Source organism: Mustelus asterias, chromosome 1, assembly GCF_964213995.1.
Source record: "Mustelus asterias chromosome 1, sMusAst1.hap1.1, whole genome shotgun sequence".
Lineage (NCBI taxonomy): Eukaryota > Metazoa > Chordata > Chondrichthyes > Carcharhiniformes > Triakidae > Mustelus > Mustelus asterias.
The window spans coordinates 83,150,185-83,175,715 of record NC_135801.1 but is presented as its reverse complement, the minus strand read 5'-3'; the positions used below and the strand labels follow the sequence as shown (position 1 = coordinate 83,175,715).

Below are 25,531 nucleotides of genomic sequence, written 5' to 3'. Positions count from 1 at the left end.
GAGACTGTAACTAAAGTTTTGTTTAAAAGAAGATGAAAATTTTTAAAATCCACTTCAAATATGGTTTTAGCGGTTGTTAATAAACCTTCAGTTTAGTTTGGGGGTTATGGCATTGATGTGTTATGCAGACTTAAAGTACTTTCTGTCTTTACCTACAAGGTTACTGATAGCAAGAGAGAAAGTTGCCCTTGTATTTTATGTATTATGCAAATGCATAGGCATATACAGTGGAGATGAGTTGTATTGGTTCCCATTGTAAGTAAAATGTAACTGCCCCCCCCCACCCACACCCCCCCACACACACACACACACACATTCTTCAGTAGAACTTCCTTCCCCATTTCCCAACTGACAAAAAATAATCATATTGCTGTTGTACATTTATAGCTGGAGGGCTTTTTGGACAGGCGTTACAGCCCCCGACACAGTCAGCTCAACTGATCAACACAGCAAGTGCCCTTTCTGCACCGACCTTACTGGGAGATGAACGCGATGCTATATTGGCCAAATGGAACCAGCTACAAGCATTCTGGGGAACTGGAAAAGGTTACTTCCATAACCACTTGGCTCCCGTCGAGTTCACTCAAGAAAACCCTTTCTGTCGGTTTAAGGTGAATGTTTAAGAAAAAAAAGCTGTTTGTTTTTGTATATTAACATGGGACGTGAGGGTATTTGTCTTTTGGGAACAGAAAAGGCTCTCCATAAATTCCACATTCTCCTGGGCATGGATTTGTCACAATCTAACCATTCTGTTAATCACAAAGAAAACCTCATGATGTCTTCACAAGGTGTGCACCCTGATCAATAAAAGGATTTTGCTGAACGGATAGAGCGAAAGTATTTTACAATTAAATGTTTACATTATTTGAGAGATAGGATGCACAGGGGCAAGGAAACAAATGCACTAAGGGGGATTTTATTAATTTTTGTGTTGGTCATTGCAGAGGTGATCTTGGGTACAATTGCACAAGTTTATTCTATTTCCTGTGCTATAAAATCACATATCTATTCTGTCAGCACTCCTGAAATTGGTAACAATCTGTTATACAAACAACTGACATAGTCGGATTTTGAGGCTCTGTGCGCTGTCGCTGTTCAGTTAATGGTTTACTTCTGATATGCAAACATATAATATGAACAAGGAACAGGAGTAGGCCACAATGACACAGTGGTTAGCACTGCTGCCTCACAGCGCCAGGGACCCAGGTTCAATTCTGGCCTCGGTCACTGTCTATGTGGAGTTTGCACGTTCTCCCCGTGTCTGCGTGGGTTTCCTCTGGGTGCCCCGGTTTCTTCCCACACTCCAAATATGTACAGGTTAGGTTGATTGGCCATGATAAATTGCCCCTTTAATGTCAGGGGAATTAGGTGGGTAAATATGTGTGGGTTACGGGGATAGGACAGGACCTGGGTGGGATTGTTTTCGGTGCAGGCTCGATGGACCAAATGGCCGCCTCCTGCACTGTAGATTCTGTGATTCAGCCTCTCAAGCCTGTTTTGGCGTTTAACAAGATCATGGCTGATATGATAGCAACCTTAAATTTGCATTCTGCCTACCCCCTAAAACCTTTCACCCCCTTGCATACCAAGAATCTATCCATCTTTTCAAGAAGAAAGTTCCAAAGACTCATGACTCTAAATTAAATAATTTCACCTAATTTCTGTTTTGAATGGGTGACCCTTATCTTGATACAATGACCCTTAGTTCTAGATTTTGACACAGCAAATGAGCCTGGCTGCTATCAACCTGGTGAGCTGGGATCCTCTCATTTCCCTTGTAGCAAAATTGAAATAGTTTCATTACTGCTCATATGTGCAAAATCCCAAAGCAATTGGAACGGTTAATTTGAGCGGCAAAGGAAGATTATAATCTTTCAATGGTATGCTGAAGTACTTGAATGCTTAATGTTAAGTACGTAAAATAGTACTTAATACTCATTTTGTAAGTATAAATTTTATTTTTGTCGTAACTACTCCATATTACCATCCTATATCAAACTCAACACCATCTTTTAAGTTTCTGATTGGCTTCAAAACCAGCATTCATAAGCAGCCAAGTTTTTAGCTGAAGCTACAAATTGACCATTATACTTCAACCTTGTTGTTATTGGAGCAGACAGATTATATTGTTCTATCATAGATGTCCAGCATTCACAACTCAAAGTGGGCCTGGAAGCTCATCGTTGTAACTTATGACATAGGCAGCAGTACACTACAGACACAAATTACCTTGTGAACTATGCTGCAGGAATTGACGTTGGTTAGCATTTTGACATTTATAACTTGTGCATGGCCAATATAATCCGGCATCTATGTTGTTGCAGTCTTTTTAGGTTTATGTACAGTCCGAGACACTCATCTTGAGGACGTGTGAATGTAATTAATCTTAAAACTCCAATGTTTTGCATCTTTCCATAGACTGTTGGTTTCAGCTGCATACCCAGTAGTAAGGATGAGGATGGTCTGGTAGCTTTGGCTTTCAATAAAAAAGAGGCAGATGTCCGAAACCAGCAGCAACTGATCGTGGAATCATTGCACAAAATTCTTGGAGGGTTGCAGCAAATCATAGTGAATGTTGAAGGAATCCGAGCACTTCCAGATGATCAGTAAGTGCACTGTATGCCAGTCAGTTGAAGAGAATTTGGTAATGACAGGGAATACATTTCTAGTTGTTTTTGGCATTGAACTGTTCTGTGTCCGCCGTTAGTACAGCTAGAGGCAGGGCAGCGCTTTCTCTGTTCCCAACAATTTCTTTTACAGAACCAACATTCTACAAATGCTGGAAAAACTCAGCAGGTCAAGCAGCATCTTAAGTTAAAGTTTCAGGTCAACGATCTTTAATTGTTCTTGCATCTTATTTTAGAAGCATCCTTGCTTATTACATCAGTGTAGTTTTCCCCCACTAACCTTCCTTGTAGCCACTCTTAGTAAGATTGCTCGTCTTGGACTGTTTTGCTTGAAATGTTTGCACCTTTTAGGAATTAAGTTAAAATCGTCTAAACTAATTTTCACATAGGGCTTGTTTCAAATAAGGTCCCATATAACTTTGAGAAATAAGACTTCTTTCCAACAGTCCAGCCTGGATTCGAACTTGCAGAAGAAGAAGGGTAGTGTAGTGCACACAATTCCACACATTCCCGATCATAGGGGTGCTATCAGTAGAACTTGGGAATTGAGTTTAATGGATGATAAATGAACAAAACATATATTTAGTGATCGAGAAGCTATTATAGTTAATTGATCTGCAAGCTTCTTCAGGCTTTTGAAAAAAAACACATTGAGCATTAAAAAATGATTGGATCATTTTAAACTAGATGGATCTAAATAGCAAAAAATGCTTTTTAAATAACCACATCGGAAGCTTTCCAAAGATAATCTCCATTGATGCTTAAAATTTTAAATAACAGCAGTAACCTTCCAAGTGCTTTCCACTATGATGTCTTGCTGGTTATAGGTGAAGACAATTGAGATTCTGATTGATTTGCATCTTTCTGAAAAGACTAAAATAACTGTACGTAAAGAAATGCAGAAGATGCTGATGGTTTGGTTAACTGAACCGTTTGGACAGGCGGTGGCGCAGTGGTTAGCACTGCTGCTTCACAGCGCCAGGGATGGGTTTGATTCCAGCCTTGGGTGACTGTGTGGTTTTGCACATTTTCCCTGTCTGTGTGGGTTTCCTCCGGGTGGTCCAGTTTCCTCCTAGAATCCAAAGATGTGCGGATTAGGTGGATTGGCCATGACAAAATTGCCCCTTAGTGTCTCAAGATGTGGGATGCTGTTTTGGAGAGTCGGTGCAGACTCAATGGGCCAAATGGTTTCTCTTAGCATTGTAGGGATTCTATGTTCCTCCGCCTATGTCATTGAAGGCACGTTATATGATCACAGGGGAAAGTTAGTTGTAAAGACGATTTATTTTTACTTTCAGAACGGAAATGGTGATCTATGTTGTTGAACGTTTTCCAAATGGGAATTCGAGGAGAGTTTCAGCAACAAATCTCTACAGTTCACTGGAACAAACTAATGTGAAAAATCATCTGATGCAGTTAGGTGTGATTGTTGCCCTGCCCAGGACAGAACTCTCTCCAGCTCAGATGAAACAACTGCTGCAGAACCCTCCTGCCGGTATGTAGTGAAACTTTACTATTTAATAATACAATTACCTGTATATAGAAATAAACAGATAATGTGGCTTAATAGCGTCTGCACTCGAATACAGGACCCAGGAACTGCAATAGACAAGATTTAAGTTATCATGTGAACTGTCTGACACACTTGAGACTCGGGCCCCTTACCCCAGAGGACAACTCCTGTTGATCCATTGTGGTAGTTGAAAGGAAAACTTGCATTTATAGCACTTTTCATGACCATCGGACATCCCAAAGCACTTTACAACCAATCAAGTACTTATTGAAGTGTCGTCACAGTTGTTGGAAACGCAGCAGCCAATTTGCACTCAGCAACTTCCCACAGGCAGCAATGTGTTAATGATGCGATAGTCTGATTTTTGTGATGCTGATGGAGGGATAAATTTGGCCAAGTCAGCAGGGATAACTCCCGTGCTGTCCTTTGAAATAGTAAGAAGTCTCACAACACCAGGTTAAAGTCCAACAGGTTTATTTGGTAGCAAATACCATAAGCTTTCGGAGAACTGCTCCTTCGTCAGATGGAGTGGAAATTTCCACTCCATCTGACGAAGGAGCAGTGCTCCGAAAGCTTATGGTATTTGCTACCAAATAAACCTGTTGGACTTTAACCTGGTGTTGTGAGACTTCTTACCGTGTTCACCCCAGTCCAACACCGGCATCTCCACATCTTTGAAATAGTGCCATGGGATCTTTTACTTCCACCCTCGAGGCCGGTGGGGCCTAGGTTTAATGTGCATCCAAAACACAGCACCTCTGACGGTGCAGCACCCTTCCAAGTACAGCACTGGAGTGGCAGCTTTGATTTTTGTGCTGAAGTGGATTAGGAAGGAAGGGAAAGGTGAGATTTACGAGGTATGTACCTGAACTTTCTTGGACCATGTGGATATACCTCAGTATTTAGATTGGTGAGCAGCATTACTGCCACCCATGGAAATGTCTGAGGCAAAAGTAAAGTTTAATTTACCAAATTCAATGTTTCAAATATCAGAGTTACTATAAAGTGTAGGTTATGAAAGTTCTATGATCTTTAATTCTCAGTTTTACTTCCATATTCTAAAAGGAATTTTTTATAACTTTTCTCAATTTTTATTAAAACAAAATTTCAACAATACTACTGTCTGGGCTGCAGCTGAAAGCTGATGGGATGTTTGGGGCGGTACAGTGGTTAGCACTGCTGCCTCATAGCGCCAGGGACCCGAGTTCAATTTCGGCCTTGGGTCACTGTCTGTGTGGAGTTTGCACATTCTCCCCGTGTCTGCGTGGGTTTCCTCCGGGTGCTCCGGTTTCCTCCCACAGTCCAAAGATGTGTGGGTTAGATTGATTGACCATGCTAAATTGACACTAGTATCAGGGGGATTAGCAGGGTAAATATGTGGGGTTACGGGAAAAGAGTCTGGATGGGATTGTGGTCTGTGCAGACTTGATGGGCCGAATGGCCTCCTTCACTGTAGGGATTCTATGATATCAATGAATTTAAGTGAGTCACAGCATTATAATGTTTCAGAAATACAAAACTATTGTTCACTTATGTGTTCTAGCAAAATGTTAATCTTGAGTGAATGTTAAAATTACTGATGCCATTTTCCATTCCAGGTGTTGATCCAATAATTTGGGAGCAGGCTAAAGTTGATAATCCTGATCCTGAAAAGTAGGTTTCTCCATCTCCTTGCTTACACACCCACTGCATGACTGGTGGAAATGTTATAACACTTTTGTTTTTGCTTTTGTTTTCATAATTCTTTTGTGTCTGTCTCCATGATTTGTATAAAGTTTGATGTGTTGTGTGCAAACATTGACTGTGTTCATCTGAAATTTCCCTCTTTTGTTGTTGCGATGGAGGTAGCCTGTGTACAAAATAGTAGCTTACTATGGCAGGGAGGGATTTGAGATTAATGGGTTAAGCAGTTCATGAATCTTTTGAGGTATAATTTCAGGGCCTCTGTTCCTTTGCCAGTACCACATTAAGCACAGCCAGGCCAACACCTAGTTCTAAAGTAGCCAAAATGGTTTGTGGTAACAATAAATGAATACTCATACCATTATGATGGATCTACAAGTTCTTAATTTTGATTAAATTTCAGGTCAGTCCCAACACAGTGATGAAGCTTCCAACCTTAAATATTTAATCAACTGTGATTGGACATTGTGGCTTGGATAAAGAGGAAATACTTTGTTATATCTGGCATTTTTTCGATGTCTCAAACACGCTAATTGCAAATAGATTTGGTGTGTTTTCCCTCTTATGCTTTATGTTTAAGGAATGTTATAATCTGTCTTATGTCAGACCTAGGGTAGTAGTCTGATTTGAGATGATGGGTAGTGGGAGATCATTTCAGCTCTCTTGCAAATTGCCCCTGCTGTGGCCAACGGCAGAACCACAAATTCTTGGTGTTGATGGCGAAAAGGCCAGAACCTTGACGGGCAGCGGCTGCTTGCAGGCAGAGGATACTTCAGGAAGAGAACTAATTTCCTTTAAGCACAAACAAGGAAAGCAACAGGAAACCACCTCATGTGTCCTTTCCCCTAGTCATATTGCTCAATGAAATTGAAAATGGGAGGCTGTTACCATGCAACTGTCGGGGCAAACACAGGACAGTGAGGTGTGGAGAATGGAGCAAAGGGCCCTCTGGGTGGATCACCACTGCTATTTTGTCAGCAATGCATTTGAAATAAATGAGTCTTACACTTCTGAGAAATATTCATTGAATCGATGTTTAAATTTTTATTCCACAGTATACTTGGGCCAGTGTAATTTACTAGCTTTTGTTTTAGTTTCAGACTTTTGAGTCTTACAGTTAGCTTTTTGTAACAAAATGTTTGATTTTTTTTTTTCTAATTTCTCTAAATTTTAAATAAAAAGAAAGTGCTGGAAAAGCGCAGCAGGTCTGTCAGCATCTGTGCAGAGAGAAATAGAGATAATATTTTGAGTCCAGTACAAATCTTCTTTGAAACTTTCCAAAGAAGTCTTGAACTCGAAATGTTAACACTTCTTCACTCCACAGATGCTGCCAGACCTGCTGAGATTTTCCAGCACTTCCTTTTTATTTCAGATCTCCAGCACCTGCAGTATTTTGCTTTCAGCCCACCAAATTTTAACCTTGGGTCATTTAATGTGGGGCAGAAAACTGGAGGAAGCTCCCTCCTATTGCGCATTTATGAGAAAACTGAAAACATTTTTTAAGATAGTTATAAATTTTGCACTCACCGCCAAGTGAGTAGGATGATGAGGGTAATGTGTTGTATTTATCAAAGCCAGTGTAATCAGTAGTTGAATCAGATGGGCAATAGGATCTTACTGAGGGGGCAGTTTGAAGCTAAGCCCACGCATAATCCAGCCAAACCCACGCATAATCCAGCCAAACCTTTTGCCATCATAGCAGCTAATTTATTGGGAATTAGGTTATTTTGTTCATTGAATCAAAGAGCAGTAAAGGCTGCAAATATTTTTGTACTTTAACCCCATCATCATTGCCAAGATCTAACATTTATTAGGAGGCACTTGTAAAGAGAGACTTTTGATTTGATTTATTATTGTCACATGTATTAGCATACAATGAAAAGTATTGTTTCTTGCACACTATACACACAAAGCATACCATTCATAGAGAAGGGAATGAGAGAGTGCAGAATGTAGTGTTACAGTCATAGCTCGGGTATAGGGAAAGATCAACTTAATGCAAGGTAGGTCCATTCAAAAGTCTGATGGCAGCAGGGAAGAAGCTGTTCTTGAGTCGGTTGGTTATGTGACCTCAGACTTTTGTATCTTTTTCCTGACGGAAGAGAGTATGACAGGTGTGTGGAGTCCTTACTTATGCTGGCTGCTTTTCAGAGGCAGCAGGAAGTGTAGACAGAGTCAGTGGGTGGGAGGCTGGTTTTGGCCCTATCACCTGTTTAAAGATATAATTGTGCAATGGGTATGCTCATAATGAGAATGTCTTATTATTAAACAAGGAAGCCGTGTAATTAACTGTTTACAGGTGCACAAACTATACAACTTCAAAAACAAATGAATTTCTGTGAATATTCACATTTGGCAAAATAACAGCTGACGTTTTTCCCTTTAAACAGTATTTTTAGAAATCAATTCTTAGCATTTGGTAAATATCTTCTGCGTCTGATCTACTGGAACTTCAGCACAGTGGCTAAATGAGGGGGGGAGAGGGATGATTTTCTTGGGAGTCTCACACTTTCTCCTAAAAGAAATGTAATCTCTGATATCATTTCCTAATGGGGTATACCAGAATACAATTAGTGTAACATATTACAAGGGACTCTGTAACAACTGGTCATGCACCATAAATATTAACACATTTGACATTAACCTCCAGCATTGTCTGTACATGTTTTATACCATATATGTACGCAATTCAAATCAGGAATCACCTGCGTTTTGAGCAGCAATTATAAGTTGTATCCCTTGCTATTTCTACAATCTCTTAAAAATTGATCAAAGATTTGTTCTCCCATGAGAGAGATTTCCTGTTCAATAATAAATTGACCTATAGCACAATCACACAGTGAGAATATGACTGATACCCAATCGCAATAGGCTATTAACCTTTATTTACATGAAGAAAACTATCCATTTTGATCCTGAGTAGGGTGAGTTTGCTTTCCAGGACTCTGTGCATTTCCCTGAAAAGTTGGTATCCTGCATCTCCTGATCATCTTACAAACGTCAGCTGCACGGACGATCACACTGATTCTCCACAATGCTTTCCTGCACTCTGTATGCAAGTTGATTACTGACTATTTATTCTCTGTCTCTTCCTCTATCCTCACCCCTGCCCACTCACTCCAAGGTTGATACCAGTGCCCATGGTTGGTTTTAAGGAGCTGCTGAGGAGGCTTAAGTTCCAGGAACAGATGACAAAACAACATCAAAGCAGATTGGATGTGAGTTGGGATTCCATCATGAAAAGCCATTTTTAGGCCACTGTTTCAGTTCCGTTTACTTAATCTTAGCTTTTGCTTGTTGCAAAATTCTTCTGTGGTATGATGATAGTATAAGTTGTGCAGCAATGGTTTGGAATGTGCCCAGCCAGAACAAACTCTTGAGAATCCATTATTTCTGTCACCAAAACTCTTTTTGGTGCAGTGATGATGAAGAAATTCTGTATCATTCTGCCATGTATATTGTTTCTTTGAACATGTTTGGAAACAGCAAGGTATAAGTAATTCAGGTTATCTCGAATTAACATCTTTATACGAGTGGGTTTAATGGACAGTGGGGAGGCACAACTCACTGAAGCACCAGTTGGTGGCACTGCAGGATTTGATTTGATTTATTATTCTCACATGTATTAACTTACAGTGAAAAGTATCGTTTCTTGCGCGCAAACAGACAAAACATACCGTTCATCGAGAAGGAAACGAGAGAGTGCAGAATGTAGTGTTACAGTTATAGCTAGGGTTTAGAGAAAGATCAACTTAATGCAAGGTAAGTCCATTCAAAGGTCTGATGGCAGCAGGGAAGAAGCCGTTCTTGAGTCGGTTGGTACATGACCTCAGACTTCTGTATGTTTTTCCCGATGGAAGAAGGTGGAGTCTGGTTTGCGTGATGGATTGGGCTACATTCACAACCTTTTGTAGTTTCTTGCTGTCTTGGGCAGAGCAGAAGCCATACACTTTGGTAAATCAGACCACAAGGCTGCTCCTGCTCCCGGCTTACAAGCAAAAACTGAAGCGGGGGAATCCATCAAAGAAAGTCATGCAATGTTGGCCTGAGGAATCGGATGATCTCCTAAGGGACTGCTTAGAGTCAGTGGACTGGTCAGTATTTAAAAACTCTGTGACCAGCCTGAACGAGTACGCCACTACAGTAACTGACTTCATTAGTAAGTGTGTAGAAGCCTGTGTGCCAAAGAAGCAAATCCGAGTGTTCCCCAACCGGAAACCATGGATGAACAGGGATATCCACTGCCTGCTGAAGTCCAGGCCTGAGGCGTTCAAGTCAGGCGACCCTGACCTAAACAAGAAAGCCAGATATGATCTAAGGAGATCCATCAAAGATGCCAGAAGACAGTACCAGACCAAGCTAGAGTCCCAGGCTAGCCACACCGACTCCCGCTGACTATGGCAAAGTCTGCAAGACATAAGAGGCTGCAAGATGAAGGCATGTAAAATCGTCCACTTCAACGCACCTCTCCCTGATGAACTCAATGCATTCTACGCCAGTTTTGAGCAAGAGGTCGGCGAGAGCATGCCCTCTACCATGGAAGCCCTGGATGAACCTGTATCTGGGGTCACCATTGCAGATGTCAGAGCATCCTTCTCGAAGGTCAACCCATGAAAAGTGACTGGCCTGGATGGGGTACCTGGACGTGCACTCAGATCCTGCGCGGATCAGCTGGCAGGGGTATTCACAGACATCTTCAACCTCTCTTTACAACAATCTGAGGTCCTTATCTGCTTCAAGAAAATGACTATCATCCCGGTACCTAAGAAAAGCCAAGCAGCGTGCCTTAATGACTATTAACCGGTGGCTCTGACATCCATCATTATGAAGTGCTTCGAAAGGTTAGTCATATCATGAATCAATTCCAACCTCCCGGACTAACTGGATCCACTACAGTTTGCCTACCGCCGCAACAGGTCCGCAACAGACGCCATTTCCCTGGCCCTGCACTCAACCCTGGAACAGCTAGGTTACAAGGACACCTATGTCAGACTCCTATTTATTGACTATAGCTCAGCCTCCAACACTATTATTCCTACAAAACTCATCTCCAAACTCCGTGGCCTGGACCTCGGCACCTCCCTCTGCGACTCGATCCTGAACTTCCTAACTCACAGGCCGCAATCAGTAAGGATAGGCAAAACACCTCCATGGTCATCCTCAACACCAGTCCTCAACAAGGCTGTGTTCTCAGCCCCCTACTATACTCTTTATGCATCTATGACTGTGTGGCCAAATTCCCCTCCAATTTGATTTTCAAGTTTGCTGACGACACCACCGTAGTGGATCGGATCTCAAACAATGACGAGACGGAGTACAGGAATGAGATAGAGAATCTGGTGAACTGGTGCGGCAACAATAATCTCTTCCTCAATGTCAACAAAACAAAGGAGATTGTCATCGACTTCAGGAAGCATAAAGGAGAACATGCCCCTGTCTACGTCAACGGGGACGAAGTAGAAAGGGTCGAGAGCTTCAAGTTTTTGGGTGTCCAGATCACCAACAACCTATCCTGGTCCCCCCATGCCAACACGATAGTTAAGAAAGCCCACCAACGCCTCTACTTTCTCAGAAGGCTAAGGAAATTTGGCATGTCAGCTACAACTCTCACCACCTTTTTACAAATGAACCATAGAAAGCATTCTTTCTGGTTGTATCACAGCTTGGTATGGCTCCTACTCTGCCCAAGACCGCAATGAACTACAAAAGATCTGAATGTAGCCCAATCCATCACGCAAACCAGCCTCCCATCCATTGACTCTGTCTACACTTCCCACTGCCTCGGCAAAGCAGCCAACATAATTAAGGACCCTATGCACCCCGGACATTCTCTCTTCCACTTTCTTCCATCAGGAAAAAGATACAAAAGTCTGAGGTCATGTACCAACAGACTCGAGAACAGCTTCTTCCCTGCTGCTGTCAGACTTTTGAATGGACTTACCTTGCATTAAATTGCTCTTTCTCTACACCCTAGCTATGACTGTAACACTACATATCTGCACTCTCTCGTTTCCTTCTCTATGAACGGTATGTTTTGTCTGTATAGCACGCAAGAAACAATACTTTTCACTGTGTATATTAATACATATGACAATAATAAATCAAACCTGTGATACAACCAGAAAGAATGCTTTCAATGGTGCATCTGTAAAAGTTGGTGAGAGTCAATAGCTGACCATAAGACATAGGAGCAGAATTAGGCCACTCGGCCCATCGAGTCTGCTCTGCCATTCAATCATAGCTGACGTGTCAAATTTCCTTAGTCTTCTGAGAAAGTTCAGGTGTTGATCTGCTTATATAAAATCCAAACTGGAACTAGGTGTACATCTTTCACTCACAGAGCAGTCTTTGAGAAGTGGATAGATTTGTCCTGTCCTGCAAGATCTTGATTTCCGTTTATGCCATCACTCAAATTCGACCGATGTAAAGTTTGAGGCCCAGATTTTAGCTCCCAGATTGTGTTCTCAGACGGGAGAATTCCCAGTTCTGCAAACCCGACCTTTAAAACTGGCGTCCCGCAGTTGGGATTTTGTTGTGGGAGGGTGCTGGGTGGGCTGGATTCAAAGGCGGCCTGCTGCACCCCCACCCCTGGAACGGTTCAGAGGCTGCCAGATGTGGAGGTGAGCTGGGCAGAAGGCCTGCCTCTGTGCTCCAACACTTTTTTTTTTATAATTGAAAACAAAAACATTCCTCCAGCCCTTCACTCTTCAACCCCCACACACTCCCCATGCCACCTCATGGCCCCCATGCCACCAATGCCAATTCAAGCTCCTCTACCCACCTACATGCCCTTCTCAAACTCCCATAACTCCAAATCCACCATTATAACCCCTATGCCAACTCATGCCAATTCATGTCCACACTCGCCACCCTTTGCCCTTACCCTCTCCATGCCAACTTGCCTTGTATTCTTTGACAGATCCTTGACAGCTTACAGTTCCAACAAGTTTATGCACTTTTTACGCACAATTATGTTTACTTTTAACAATCTGAAAGAGTGCCTTACTTCTCTCAAAGTTGTCCTGGCACCATATACCTCTCCAAAGGGGTACCTTGACTATCCAAATGAATCCACCTACTTCCAATCAGCTCTGACCTGATCTAATCTGCACACTCTGGCTTTCACACTCCTGGCTGACAAAAATCCCTCTTCAATGGCCAGCTGCCTCTGTAAAGCATGCGTGCACAAAGCCCAGCCCAACTCGAGTCCCGCGCCTGTGAAAATAGCAAATGCTGTGTTCGGGGCCGGGATTCAGAATTTCTGGGATTTTCACCACGATGGAAAGCCTCCCATTGTAATGACAAACTGCTGAGTTTCATACCTGTGATACTCCTTTCTTTAACGCATTCACAAATTCAGATAAACAATCATCTGGTGTGTTTTCTCCAACCCCAAACACAGATTATATCTGAGGATGTGAACGAACTGCAGAAGAACCAGGCCACAACTGTAGCAAAGATAGCTCAGTACAAGAGAAAACTGATGGATCAAGCTCATAAAGTCTTGCAGGTAATTTAATGTATAACATTTTTAAAACGCGCATTTTTGAGGAATTTATCGACATATAACTTTTGTTCTGTGACATCAAGTAAGGAATTGTCTTGGATGAGATGTTTCAGAACAGAACTGCTATGTTTGTGTTGTGTGGTATGCCTAATCTCCCTCATGATGTGCATTCCCACTATTTTCCACACCAGTCATCATCACCTCTGAGTAAATTTGGTTCACAGTTGGTGCTGAATGGTGAGAAATTTTATGTAATGGATGAATGCCCATTGGGAACAAAAGTGAAGTTTACCCAGACTGACTTTGTTCATCGGCCCTGGAAACCAACTGCATCGATTTTTAAAATCTCATAATTCTCTCAGGACTTGAACTCCAGTGCCTAAAGTGAAATAACAATATCTGAGCCACCATGTAATCCTCACCCCTGTGAGCTTAATCTTGTGATTTCATTGTTCCCTCCTCCCAAACATTTTCCGACTTGGGTGGCACAGCAGTTAGTGCTGCTGTCTCTCAGCGCTAGGGACCCAGGTTCAATTCCGGCCTTGGGTGACTCAGTGTGGAGTTTGCACGTTCTCCCCGTGTCTGCGTGGTTTCCTCCGGGTGACCCGGTTTCCTCCCACGCTCCAAAGATTGGCAAATTAGGTGGATTGGCCATGCTAAATTGCCCCTTAGTGTCCCAAGATGTGTAGGTTAGGGGGATTAGTGAGGTAAATATGTGGGGTTATGGGAATAAGTCCTGGATAAGATGCTCCGTCAGAGAGTCGGTGCAGACCTGATGGGCTGAATGGCCTCCTTCTGCAATGTTGGGATTCTGTGATTCTATTCTGAGTAACTGGGCCATCTGGCTGCTACAGATCCTCTGAAGAATCCTCATTATTTAGTTTCATGGGATAGATGTGTTTACTTTGGCCCATTTGATCTCATTTTCCAGAGTGTTAAACCTTACTGTCTTTCAATCACAGCATTTACTTTGATAAATTTGTCCAATGCCTTGGCTTCAGCCAGTCTTCTTGATAGTCTGTCACTGCTGTTGATCACATTTTGAAAAGCAATACCTTTCCACATCTGACCTAGATTTTCCCCTCACAGTCTGGTCACGTGTCGTCTTGTTTTGTTGCCCTGATTTACAGGAGGATGTATTGTTTCAGGTTTGCTTTGCCTATCCCGTTAAGTATCTTATAACTGGATTAAATCCTATTTTCTGTGTCACTTTCCAAGTCTGGAGAGCCTTATGTTATTGAGTTTTAATTATAGCTCTTCCCTCAGACTTAGCTCCTGCTCTTTTCTCGGCGCTGCCTTCGGGCTTGAGAGGTGAGGGGCGTCAGTTTTGCTGTATAGGCAGGGTGAGCTCTCTACAGACCAGCACCTCAACTCTTGAGCAATGCTGCTCTGGATCGTGCCGCCCAGGTCAGCAATTTGCAGGACATATGAAGTCTGGCTGTAAATGCAAGCAAAAGATTGAATTCAGATCAAGTCTCTGAGATATGGCAAAATAAGAGATGTTCTGAAAACACATAGCAAGTCAGTCAGCGATGTTAAAGAGCAAAGACAGGTTAAGACAGTTCAGGTGTCTAATCTGTCATCAGAACTCCTTTTCACAGCTGGCATAACCTGTATGTTTTCAAATTTTTCTGTTTTTATTTCTGACAGATGCTTCCTATCTTTACCATTGATAACTTTGTACCACTACAGCTTGGTACCATAATGTCACAATAGCAGTTAAGATTTTAATAGATTTTGTACCCTGTTTTATTCAATAGTTGCCGACATTCATTTCAGATGACTGTTTGTTTCTATCTTTGTGCAAATCATTTTTAATTTTACTATGATACTTTATTTAGCAGATTTGTATTCAGAATTTAATTTTGCGGAGCCTCACTTTTGGGACAAAAATATTGTTTTGTGATGTAAAAGATAGAAAGTTGGTTCATGGACATAATAAGAAGTCTCACAACACCAGGTTAAAGTCCAACAGGTTTATTTGGTAGCAAATACCATAAGCTTTCGGAGCTTGCTGCTCCTTCGTCAGATGGAGTGGTCTCTGTTCTCCAACAGTGCACAGACACAGAAATCAAGTTACAGAATACTAATTAGAATGCAAATCTCTACAGCCAGCCAGGTCTTAAAAGGTACAGATAATGTGGTTGGAGGGAACATTAAACACAGGTTAAAGAGATGTGTATTGTCTCCAGACAGAACAGCTGGTGAGATTATGCAAGACCAGGGGCAAGCTGTGGGGGTTACTTGAATGCCAGTGAATGCCAGTCACGGGCATTCAGCCTTGGATCTTCAGGTAAGCGTTCTCCAAGGCGGCCTTCACGACACACGACAGCGCAGAGTCACTGAGCAGAAACTGATAGCCAAGTTCCGCACACATGAGGACGGCCTAAACCGGGATGTTGGATTTATGTCACATTATCAGTAACCCCCACAGCTTGCCCCTGGTCTTGCATAATCTCACCAGCTGTTCTGTCTGGAGACAATACACATCTCTTTAACCTGTGTTTAATGCTCCCTCCAACCACATTATCTGTACCTTTTAAGACCTGGCTGGCTGTAGAGATTTGCATTCTAATTAGTATTCTGTAACTTGATTTCTGTGTCTGTGCACTGTTGGAGAACAGAGACCACTCCATCTGACGAAGGAGCAGCAAGCTCCGAAAGCTTATGGTATTTGCTACCAAATAAACCTGTTGGACTTTAACCTGGTGTTGTGAGACTTCTTACTGTGCTTACCCCAGTCCAACGCCGGCATCTCCACATAATGGACATAAACCAGAGTAATATTAATCAGTGTTGCTCAGATTGAAGAAGTGTGGAATCCCAAGGTCAGTTCTGATCTAAATTGTATATTAATGATTTGGACTTGAACAAAGTGATACAAAGGTTTTTCAAACAGTGTAAAAGGCTATAGGAGTGTGTATATGGATAAATGGAATGGGTAGAAACAGTTTAATATAGAGAGGTATGACATTGTGTACTTTGGGAGAGAAACACTCGGAGGAAATGTACGGAAGGGTGTGGATTATCACCGAGAAATGTGGATTCAATACATCATTCATTGAAGGTGTGAACACAGGTAGATAAAGCCATTCACAAAACACTAATAACATTTGAGATTTTGTAAATAGGACATAGAGTACAAGAGCAAAACGGTAATGATTATTTATGCAAGCCAATGCCTAAGCCACAATTAAGCTATTGGGTCCAGTTTTATTGAAATGATATCAAAACCATAGAAAGTAAAGCTTAGTTTCATCAAGGAAGAATTAAAAATTAAGGCCATTGTGAAGCAGTTTTTTAAATTTGTTTATGGTATGTGGACATTACTGGCCAGCATTTACTACTTATTCCTAATTGTCCTTGAGAAGGTGAGTTATGTTCTCAAACCTCAGCAGTCCATGTGATGTAGGTACACCCACAGTTCTGTTTGAGAGGGAGTTCCAGGATTTTGATGCAGGGATAGAGAGGGAACAGTGGTGTGTAGGTGATGGATAGGGTGTCAATCAAGCGGGGTGCCTTGTCTTAGACATTGTTGAATTTTTTTGAGTGTAGGCGGAGCTGCACTATTTCAGGGATGTGGAGAATATTCCATCACACTCCTGAACTGTGCCTTGTAGATGGTGGGCAGACTTTGGGAAGTCAGGGAGTCAGTTACTCTTCACAGAATTCCTAACCTCTGACCTGCTCTTGTAGTCAAAGTAATTATATGGCTGGTCCAGTTCAGTTTCTGGTCAATTGTAACCACCAGGATGTTGATAGCGGGGGATTAAGTGATGAGGATGCCAGTGAATGTTGAGGGAAGATTCTCTCTTGTTGAAGATGGTCATTGCCTGGTATTCATGTGGCGTGAATGTTACTTGTCGCACTTAAGTGCCATGAATGTGCCTAGTAACAAGCAATACCTGGAATGTAACACAACTAATGGGTCGAAACCACCAGCATCTCAAAAGACATTTCACAGGATCTGAGTCTCCTAATAACAAGATTAGCAGGCTGCAGACAAACCAGAAGAATACATCGTCATGCTAATAGCAAAATAAGTGATTGAACCATCGAGGGGAGACACACATATCAATTATTAGAGCCACGGACCTGAGGGGACAGACAGCAAATACACAGTGAGAGCAATCAAAGGGAAAATAGTATAATTGCCGACACTCAGGAAAGCAGTGAGGCAGATTTCACCTGGAAGCCTGTTCTAGTTAGACAAGAAGCAAGAATGCAGAAACCTTTGTGGAGGCAGTTAAAACCATATCTTTGCTGAAGAGATGCTTCCCAGAATAACTCATCAATCATGTACAGTGTAGTAACTATAAGCTGACCTTTACTTATAGATCTATTGAAGTGGATGTTGTTTGGGAAGAGGGAAGTCCTGAAAGAGTTCAGATGTCTTAAATATACTATGGATTAAAAAAGTTAATTTCTACATAAACTGTGTGGTTGTGTTTAGTAGTTCCTGTACATAACTATCTTGGATCATTATATTCCTGTTTGTGTATCTGTCTCTTCTTTATTGTAGTAAATAGTTTTCATACTATGACTGGGCTGGTTACTTTATCACTGGATTTTTCACGTGACTCCTCACACCATTTCTGTAAACAAAATTACACACACACCCTGAACAGGTGTTTCCAAGTTGGGACCCCCCGCAGATAACATCAGCTGGGTTCAAGACAACAGTCCAAGCCTGAATATTGTCCAGGTCTTGCTGCATATGGACACAAACTGCTTCAGTTTCTGAGGAGTCAGGAATGTTGCTGAACATTGTGCAATCAACACTGAGCATCCTCGTTTTTGACATTATGACGGAGGGAAGCTCATTGATGAGTATCTGAAGATGGTTGGGCCTCTGACACTACCCTGAGGAACTCGTGCAGTGATGTCCTGGGAATGCGATGATTGATCTTCAATGATCACCTTTGTGCTCCAACCTGTGGAGAGCTTTCCCTTGATTCCTAGTGTCTTCTGTTTTGTTAGGGATTCTTAATGCCACACATTTAAATGCTGTCTTGATGTTGAGTGCAGTCACTCTCACATCTTAGTTCAGCTCCTTTGTCCATATTTGAACCAGGGTTGTACTAAGGTCAGGAGCTGAGTTGCCCTGGCAGAACCCAAATTGAGTGTCAGTGAGCAGGTTCTTGCTGAGCAAGTGCCACTTGGTAGCGTTGTTCATAACATCTTCCGTCAGTTTGCTGGTGAGCGAGAGTAGACTGATGGGACAGTACCTGGCTGTGTTGGATTTGTCCTGCCTTTTGTAGATGAGACAAACTGGGCAAGTTTCCACATTGTTAGGTATATGTCAGTGTTGTAGCTGTCCTGGAACAGATTGGTTAGGGGCATGGCTACTTCTGGAGCTCAAGTCTTCAATACTATTGCCGGAATATTGTCAGGGCCCGTAGTCTTTGCAGTATCCAGTGCTTTCAGCTGTTTCTTGATATCATGTGGAGTCAATCGAATTGGCTGAAGACTGACATCTGTGATGCTGGGACCTCTGGAGGAAGCTGAGCTGGATCATCCACTCGGCACTACTGGCTGAAGAGCGCTGTAAATACCTCCGTTTCATCTTTTGCACTACAGTTCTGGGCTCCCCCATCATTGATGATAGAAATGTTTCTGGAGCCGCCTCCTTCCTAGACAAGTCCCCAGGGCCTGATGGGATATACCCCAGCATACTGAGAGAGGCAAGGGAGGAAATTGCTGGGGCCTTGAGAGAAATCTTTGTATCCTCACTGGCTACAGGGGAGGTCATGATGTGGAGATGCCGGCGTTGGACTGGGGTAAACACAGTAAGAAGTTTAACAACACCAGGTTAAAGTCCAACAGGTTTATTTGGTAGCAAAAGCCACACAAGCTTGTTGCTTGTGTGGCTTTTGCTACCAAATAAACCTGTTGGACTTTAACCTGGTGTTGTTAAACTTCTTACAGGGGAGGTCCCAGAGGATTGGAGAATAGCCAATGTTGTTCCTTTGATTAAGAAGGGTAGCAAGAATAATCCAGGTAATTACAGGCCGGTGAGCCTTACACCAGTGGTAGGGAAATTATTGGAGAGGATTCTTCGAGACAGGATTTATTCCCACTTGGAAATAAGTGAACGTATCAGTCAAAGAAGACCGAAGGTAGCAGTGGAAGGTTGCATTTCTGAATGGAAGACTGTGACTAGTGGCGTTCCTCAGGAATCAGTGCTGGGACTTTTGCTGTTTGTAATATATATAAATGATTTGGAGGAAAATGTAACTGGATTGGTCAGTAAGTTTGCGGATGACACAAAGATTGGTGGATTTGCGGATAGCAATGAGGACCATCAGAGGATACAGCAGGATATAGATCAGTTGGAGATTTGGGCGGAGAGATGACATGGAGTTTAATCCGGACAAATGTGAGGAAATGATTTTAATACAGATAGGAAATATACAATAAATGGCAGAACCCTTAAGAGTATTGATAGGCAAAGAGATCTGGGTGTTCAGATATGCAAGTCACTGAATGTGGCAATGCAGGTGGAGAAGGTAGTCAAGAAGGCATACAGGATGCTTGCCTTCATCGGCCAGGGTATTGAGTTTAAAAATTGGTAAGTCATGTTGCAGCTTTATAGAACTTTAGTTCGGGCGCACTTGGAATATAGTGTTCAATTCTGGTCGCCACACTACCAGAAGGATGTGGAGGCTTTGGAGAGGGTACAGAAAAGATTTACCAGGATGTTGCCTGGTTTGGAGGGCATTAGCTATGAGGAGAGGTTGGAGAAACTTGATTTGTTCTCACTGGAGCGATGGAGGTTGAGGGGACACCTGATAAAAGTCTACAAGATTGAGAGGATGGACAGAGTGGATAGTCAGAAGCTTTTTCTCAGGGTGGAAGATCAATTACTAGGGGGCACAGGTTTAAAGGAGATGTACGAGGCAGATTTTTTACGCAGAGTAGTGGGTGCCTGGAATTCATTGCCGGGGGAGGTAGTGGAAGTTGATACGGTAGTGACCTTTAAGGGGCGTCTTGACAAGTACATGACTAGAATGGGAAGCAAGGGATATGGTCCCCAGAAGGGTAGGGGGGTTTTAGTTAAGTTGGGCAGCATGGTCGGTGCAGGCTTGGAGGGCTGAAGGGCCTGTTCCTGTGCTTTAATTTTCATTGTTCTTTGTTCAGTTTGTCATTTAATTGTCCACCACCATTCACGGATTCATTAGCTGAGGTGGTAAGTAGCAGGAGGTTTCCTTGCCCATATTTGACCTGATACCATGAGACTTCATGATGTCTGGAGTCAATGCTGCGGACTCCCAGAGCAATTCTCTTCTGATTGTATGCTACTGTGCTGCCTGCCACCTCTGCTCTGGGACAGGACATAACCAGGGCTGGTGTTGGTGGCTGGTCTAGGACATTGTATGTGGGGTATGATTCTATGAGTGTGTCTTTGACAACTCTCCTAATTTTGGCACAAGTCCCCACATATTAGTATGGAGGATGTTGCATAGCTGACAGGGCTGGGTCAAGCAACTAAATGGCTTACTAGGCCATTTTAGAGGGGAGTTGAGAGTCGATCACATTGCTGTGGATCTGAAGCCACATGTAGATTAGACCAGGTATGAACGGCAGAAAGGACATTAGTGAACCAAATGCATTTTTACAATAATCAACAGTGGTTTTGTGGTCATCATTAAACTAGCTTCTTGATTCCAGATTTTAGTTATTGATTTTCAATTCTACCAGTTGCTGTGGTGGGATTTGAGTCCTTGTGACCCAGAGCATTATCTTGGACCTCTCTATTACTAGTCCACTGCGATTATCGCTACACCATTGCCTCTCCTTATCTTGAGATATGTTGTTATGTTAAATGTGCTGTCTAAGTAGAATAAAGTTTCAAGTTTATTTATTAGTGTCACCAGTAGGCTTACTACAGTGAAGTTACTGTGAAGATCCCTAGTCACCACACTCTGGCGCCTGTTCAGGTACACTGAGGGAGAATTTAGGACTGCGGGAGGAAACTGGAACACCTGGAGGAAACCCGCGCAAACATGGGGAGAATGTGCAGACTCCACACAGACGGTGACCCAAGCCAGGAATCTGCTGGTGCTGTGAGGCAGCAGTGCGAATCACAGGGAGATGGGACTATACTGATACTGAAGCCTGAGATTTATTCTGTATTTTTGAAACCATGAAGTATTTTGATAGAATTATTAGATAAAGAATATTTTTGCTGCTTATATGTGATCAGTGGGTTAAAATTGTTACTAAGAAGGATATTGTGAGAAATGTCTTTACACAGCAGAATTTTGAAGCATGTAAATATTGAGACAGACATCATTCCATCTTTTAAGGGGAAAATGGATAAACAGAAGAACTTGCATTCATATAAAGCCTTCATGACTCTAGGATATCCCAAAGCACTTTTTGCAGAGATCCAGCACACATGCAATGGGCTGAATGGCTGCTTCTGTGCTGTAACCATTCTATGACTCTATGATTTTTTTTTACAGCCAACGAAGTACTTCATGAAGTATAGTCGCTTTTGCAGTGTAGGAAACAAGGTAGCCAATTTGCACACAGCAAGCTCCCACAAACAGTAATGTGATAATGGCCAGGTAATCTGTGGGGTGGGGGGGGTTTAAAAAAAGATAATGACTGAGGGATAAAAATTGACCAAAACCCTGGGAGCACTCTCCTGTCCGTCTTTGAAAGAGTGCCAGATTTCAAAGATACTGATTATGGGGAATAGGAAAATAAAAGTTTATAAATATTCTCAAGAAACGAATAGAGTAATTTAAAATAGAGATTTTAAATCGGTCTGGCAAAGAACCAGCACAGTTGTGGTGCCCTGAGTGTTTGCTCCTGTACCATAAACCTGTGTAGTTCTGGGAGTGTTCTTGGAGATTTACATGTGCAACTTGCAACGGGTAATCAATTCTCAAGTTCCTGTGTTATTTTCTCTCCTCTAGGTGTTAATAAAACAAGAGATCCAGAGGAAAGCTGGTTACGCAATTCAAGCAGAAGAAGAACAGCTTCGTGTTCAGTTAGACACTATCCAGAGTGAACTAAATGCACCAACCCAGTTTAAGGTACAAAATAATAAATTCCGGGGATTCGATGTTTAAGTTTGTTTATTTATTAGCGTCACAAGTAGGCTTACATTAACATTGCCATGAAGTTACTGTGAAAATTCCCTAGTAGCCACACTCCGGCACCTGTCGGGCACACTGAGGGAGAATTTAGCATGGCCAATGCACCTAACCAGCCCGTCTTTTGGATTGTGGGAGGAAACCAGAGCACCCGGAGGAAACCCATGCAGACTTGGGGTAAACGTGCAGACTCCACACAGACAGTGACCCAAGCTGGGAATCGAACCCGGGTCCCTGGAGCTGTGAGGCAGCAGTGCTAACCACTGTGCCACCGTGACGTCAGTAGCCAGAACAGTTTGCAATTAGCGTAATTGGATTAGTGAGGTTGCTAAGTAATGTAAATGGAGAAGTCAGTATGTTGCAGTAATGATGTTTATGTGCAGGGCCGTCTGAACGAACTGATGTCTCAGATAAGAATGCAAAACCATGTCGGAGCTGTCAGATCAGAAGAGAGATACAGTGTTGATGGGGATCTCTTGGGAGAAATCAAACAGGTATCTGAGCTACAAATGTTTCCCAATTAGCCAGAATACGTTCCATGGAAAGAAAATATACTGAGGTTTGAACATGAACTATTGATTATTGTGAAGATTAAATTTTGGCACAACAGAAGCTTAGTCCTTTAAATTTCTTGCAGTTTTCGAAAGTAATACTAAAATTTTAAGCAATGTTGCATCAAAAGCAACAGTTTGGGTTAACCAGACAGTATTGAAGATTTTCACATTTTAATTTGCTTTCTATCATTCTATTAACTCTTGTCAAAAATTGTACAATAACCTGGTAACCTTCAGCTCTGATGAAGGGTCATCCAAACTCGAAACGTTAGCTCCATTCTCTCTTCGCAGATGCTGTCAGACCTGAAATTTTCCAGCGTTTTCTGTTTTTGTGACTTTCAAAACTAATTGTGCTGAGAAATACCGACACTTGTTTTTTTTAAACGCCTGCTAATGTAGCTCATTTCTCTCCCTAGCACCTGAAGTTGCAGCAGGAAGGACTGAGCCATTTGATCAGTGTCCTGAAGGAAGATCTGGAGGATGTGAAGCTAATTGAGCAGGGCCTTAATGAGAGTGTTCATATTCGCCGTGACCTTTTTAGTTGATGGCTTTTCTTTAATGTCACTGTAGATAAGAAGGATATTTTTCTCTCTGTCCAAACCCGTTTTTTTTTTTTTTGGTTCAGCCCACCTGCACAAAAGATATCGCATCTCCACTTTTCAAACGAGAACTTTGGTGTAGGGTGGAGAAAGTAATGTTGTTGCCGTTCATCATTAAATGCTGCAGTCACCTCAAACGTCTTGTAGCCTCGGGGATTTGAAATATTTACCTTAAGAGCAGCCAGCCAGTTACAAAACTTTACAATAGAGATAAGTGACTGACGACTCACTTTGTTTAGCATGTCAAAAGGCATAGTTTAGAAACTACTATGTGCAAATTATGGGATGAATGTTTACAATGATGGGATTTTCTTCAGTCTGCTATTTTAACGTAGGCTTTAACCTGTTATATCCGCTAATACTGCAAATAGTAATTTCTGGATTCACATCTTCACTATTTTTTTAATGTGTGTAAATATGTTGATTTTCCTGTTCTATGCAATAGGTTGGGACAGATTTTGTTTTTTTAAAAATGCTGCTAATAATCAGACTTGCATTGAACAGGAATGACTATGTCGGTACTGACTAAGTCAGGAACAAATTGGCGTTTGTTTATATTTTGAAAGAAGCATGCACTTGGAATTTTGCTTAACTTGGACAAGTGTGTGTTTCACTGTTCTGAGTACTCTGAACAGTTTCTAGAGCTTAAATCTGACCTTGATTTGTCACGAATGTGGAAAATTTGAAGTGTACTTTATTGGATCTAATAAGAGCCCTGGAGACTGGAATGGTGAATTAATAAACAATTAATATTAGGCCAGAGAAACACAAGGGCTGGAGATACAAACCCAGTTTATTTCTTTTTAAACTCATACAAGTATATTTATAGTATTGTGACAAGGAGCACAGATTGACTTTGTTCTTGGGGGTTGACTTTTTTTTTTAAGAGCTTATTCATGATATTTCTGCAAATCAAAGTGTACAGCTAATTTTTTTGTTATCCAGCAGGGAGTTCAGGTTAGTGGCAGTCATGTTTACAAATTATTTCCCTATATCATTTGTACCTGATTATGGTCACTTTGAAATGTACATCAATACAATACCTTAGTGCTGAAGTGAGCCATTGGCCAGACAATTGAAGAACTACTTTAAGTGTGTTAAATGTTTGTAATAATTATGCAAAGAGGAAATAAATTCTAAATAAACAATTTGCTTTAATAATCATTTGCTTCTGATTCTTTGAATATTAATTTCATAATTTAAGTCAGACCTTGTTCAGCCGCAAACAGTTCTATAATTTGATTGAATTTCCTCGACACCCCCTCCCCACCGTCCGTCCTCCCCACCGTCCGTCCTCCCCCTTTCCCCAGCTTCCTCCAGTTCTCCACCCCAAAGAGAATGTTTCAGTTCCCTCTTTGGACTGTTAGTCAAAACTGGAAACTTCTTGCCGATTGCTGTCAAATGATTGGCTCTAATTCTTCATGCTGAATGAGAAATGGTTTCAGTGTCTAAAAAGCGTGGGGCTCGGTGGTTCCTGTTCGACTGAGAGTTTGGAAAGGCTACCTGTGGAAAACTGATGCTGAGTTTCAAATAATAGAATGGTGTAGATCACCTAAGCACCTTTTATTAGACAAGCTTTTGAGGGTAAGGGAGATCGGGTGGTGTGACAGGTTCTAAAATGGGCCAAATTGCAAATAGCACTGAGTCTAATGAATGGATCTGGTGAGCTGACTGGACTTTCTCTGCCGATGCTTTCTTGTAATCTCTGTGGCTGTTTTCTCACCTAGGAGTCCAAACGACAGTAGATGACTGAGCAAAGTCTGAACTGAAATGCTCGAGCTGAAGTTCTCACTTTGCTTGCTGATATTCACGATTCTCTATTTCAGTGGCTGGAAGTTTGTATTTTGTTTGATTGTATGCCTGAAAAGAAACACAAATGCTGCAGGACATCTTTTTGCGCATCTCCATGAGCCAAAAGATGTGCAGGTTAGGTTGATTGGC

General features: G+C 42.0%; 1 protein-coding gene across 4 annotated transcripts in view; it reads left to right on the top strand.

Annotated features, from left to right (window-relative positions):
• The window catches only part of nup54 (nucleoporin 54), a 57,658-nt gene extending 32,904 nt beyond the window's left edge, over positions 1 to 24,754 (top strand). For all 4 annotated transcript variants that reach the window (XM_078214238.1, XM_078214228.1, XM_078214220.1 and 1 more), the window contains 9 exons: positions 388 to 611; positions 2,419 to 2,606; positions 3,926 to 4,122; positions 5,739 to 5,793; positions 8,948 to 9,041; positions 13,226 to 13,333; positions 22,258 to 22,377; positions 22,821 to 22,931; positions 23,408 to 24,754. In XM_078214238.1, the coding sequence (XP_078070364.1) occupies positions 388 to 611; positions 2,419 to 2,606; positions 3,926 to 4,122; positions 5,739 to 5,793; positions 8,948 to 9,041; positions 13,226 to 13,333; positions 22,258 to 22,377; positions 22,821 to 22,931; positions 23,408 to 23,536 (1,226 nt within the window). In that variant the 3' untranslated portion in view covers positions 23,537 to 24,754. The remainder of the gene's footprint in view (positions 1 to 387; positions 612 to 2,418; positions 2,607 to 3,925; positions 4,123 to 5,738; positions 5,794 to 8,947; positions 9,042 to 13,225; positions 13,334 to 22,257; positions 22,378 to 22,820; positions 22,932 to 23,407) is intronic.
• The last annotated feature ends 777 nt before the right edge of the window (positions 24,755 to 25,531 follow it).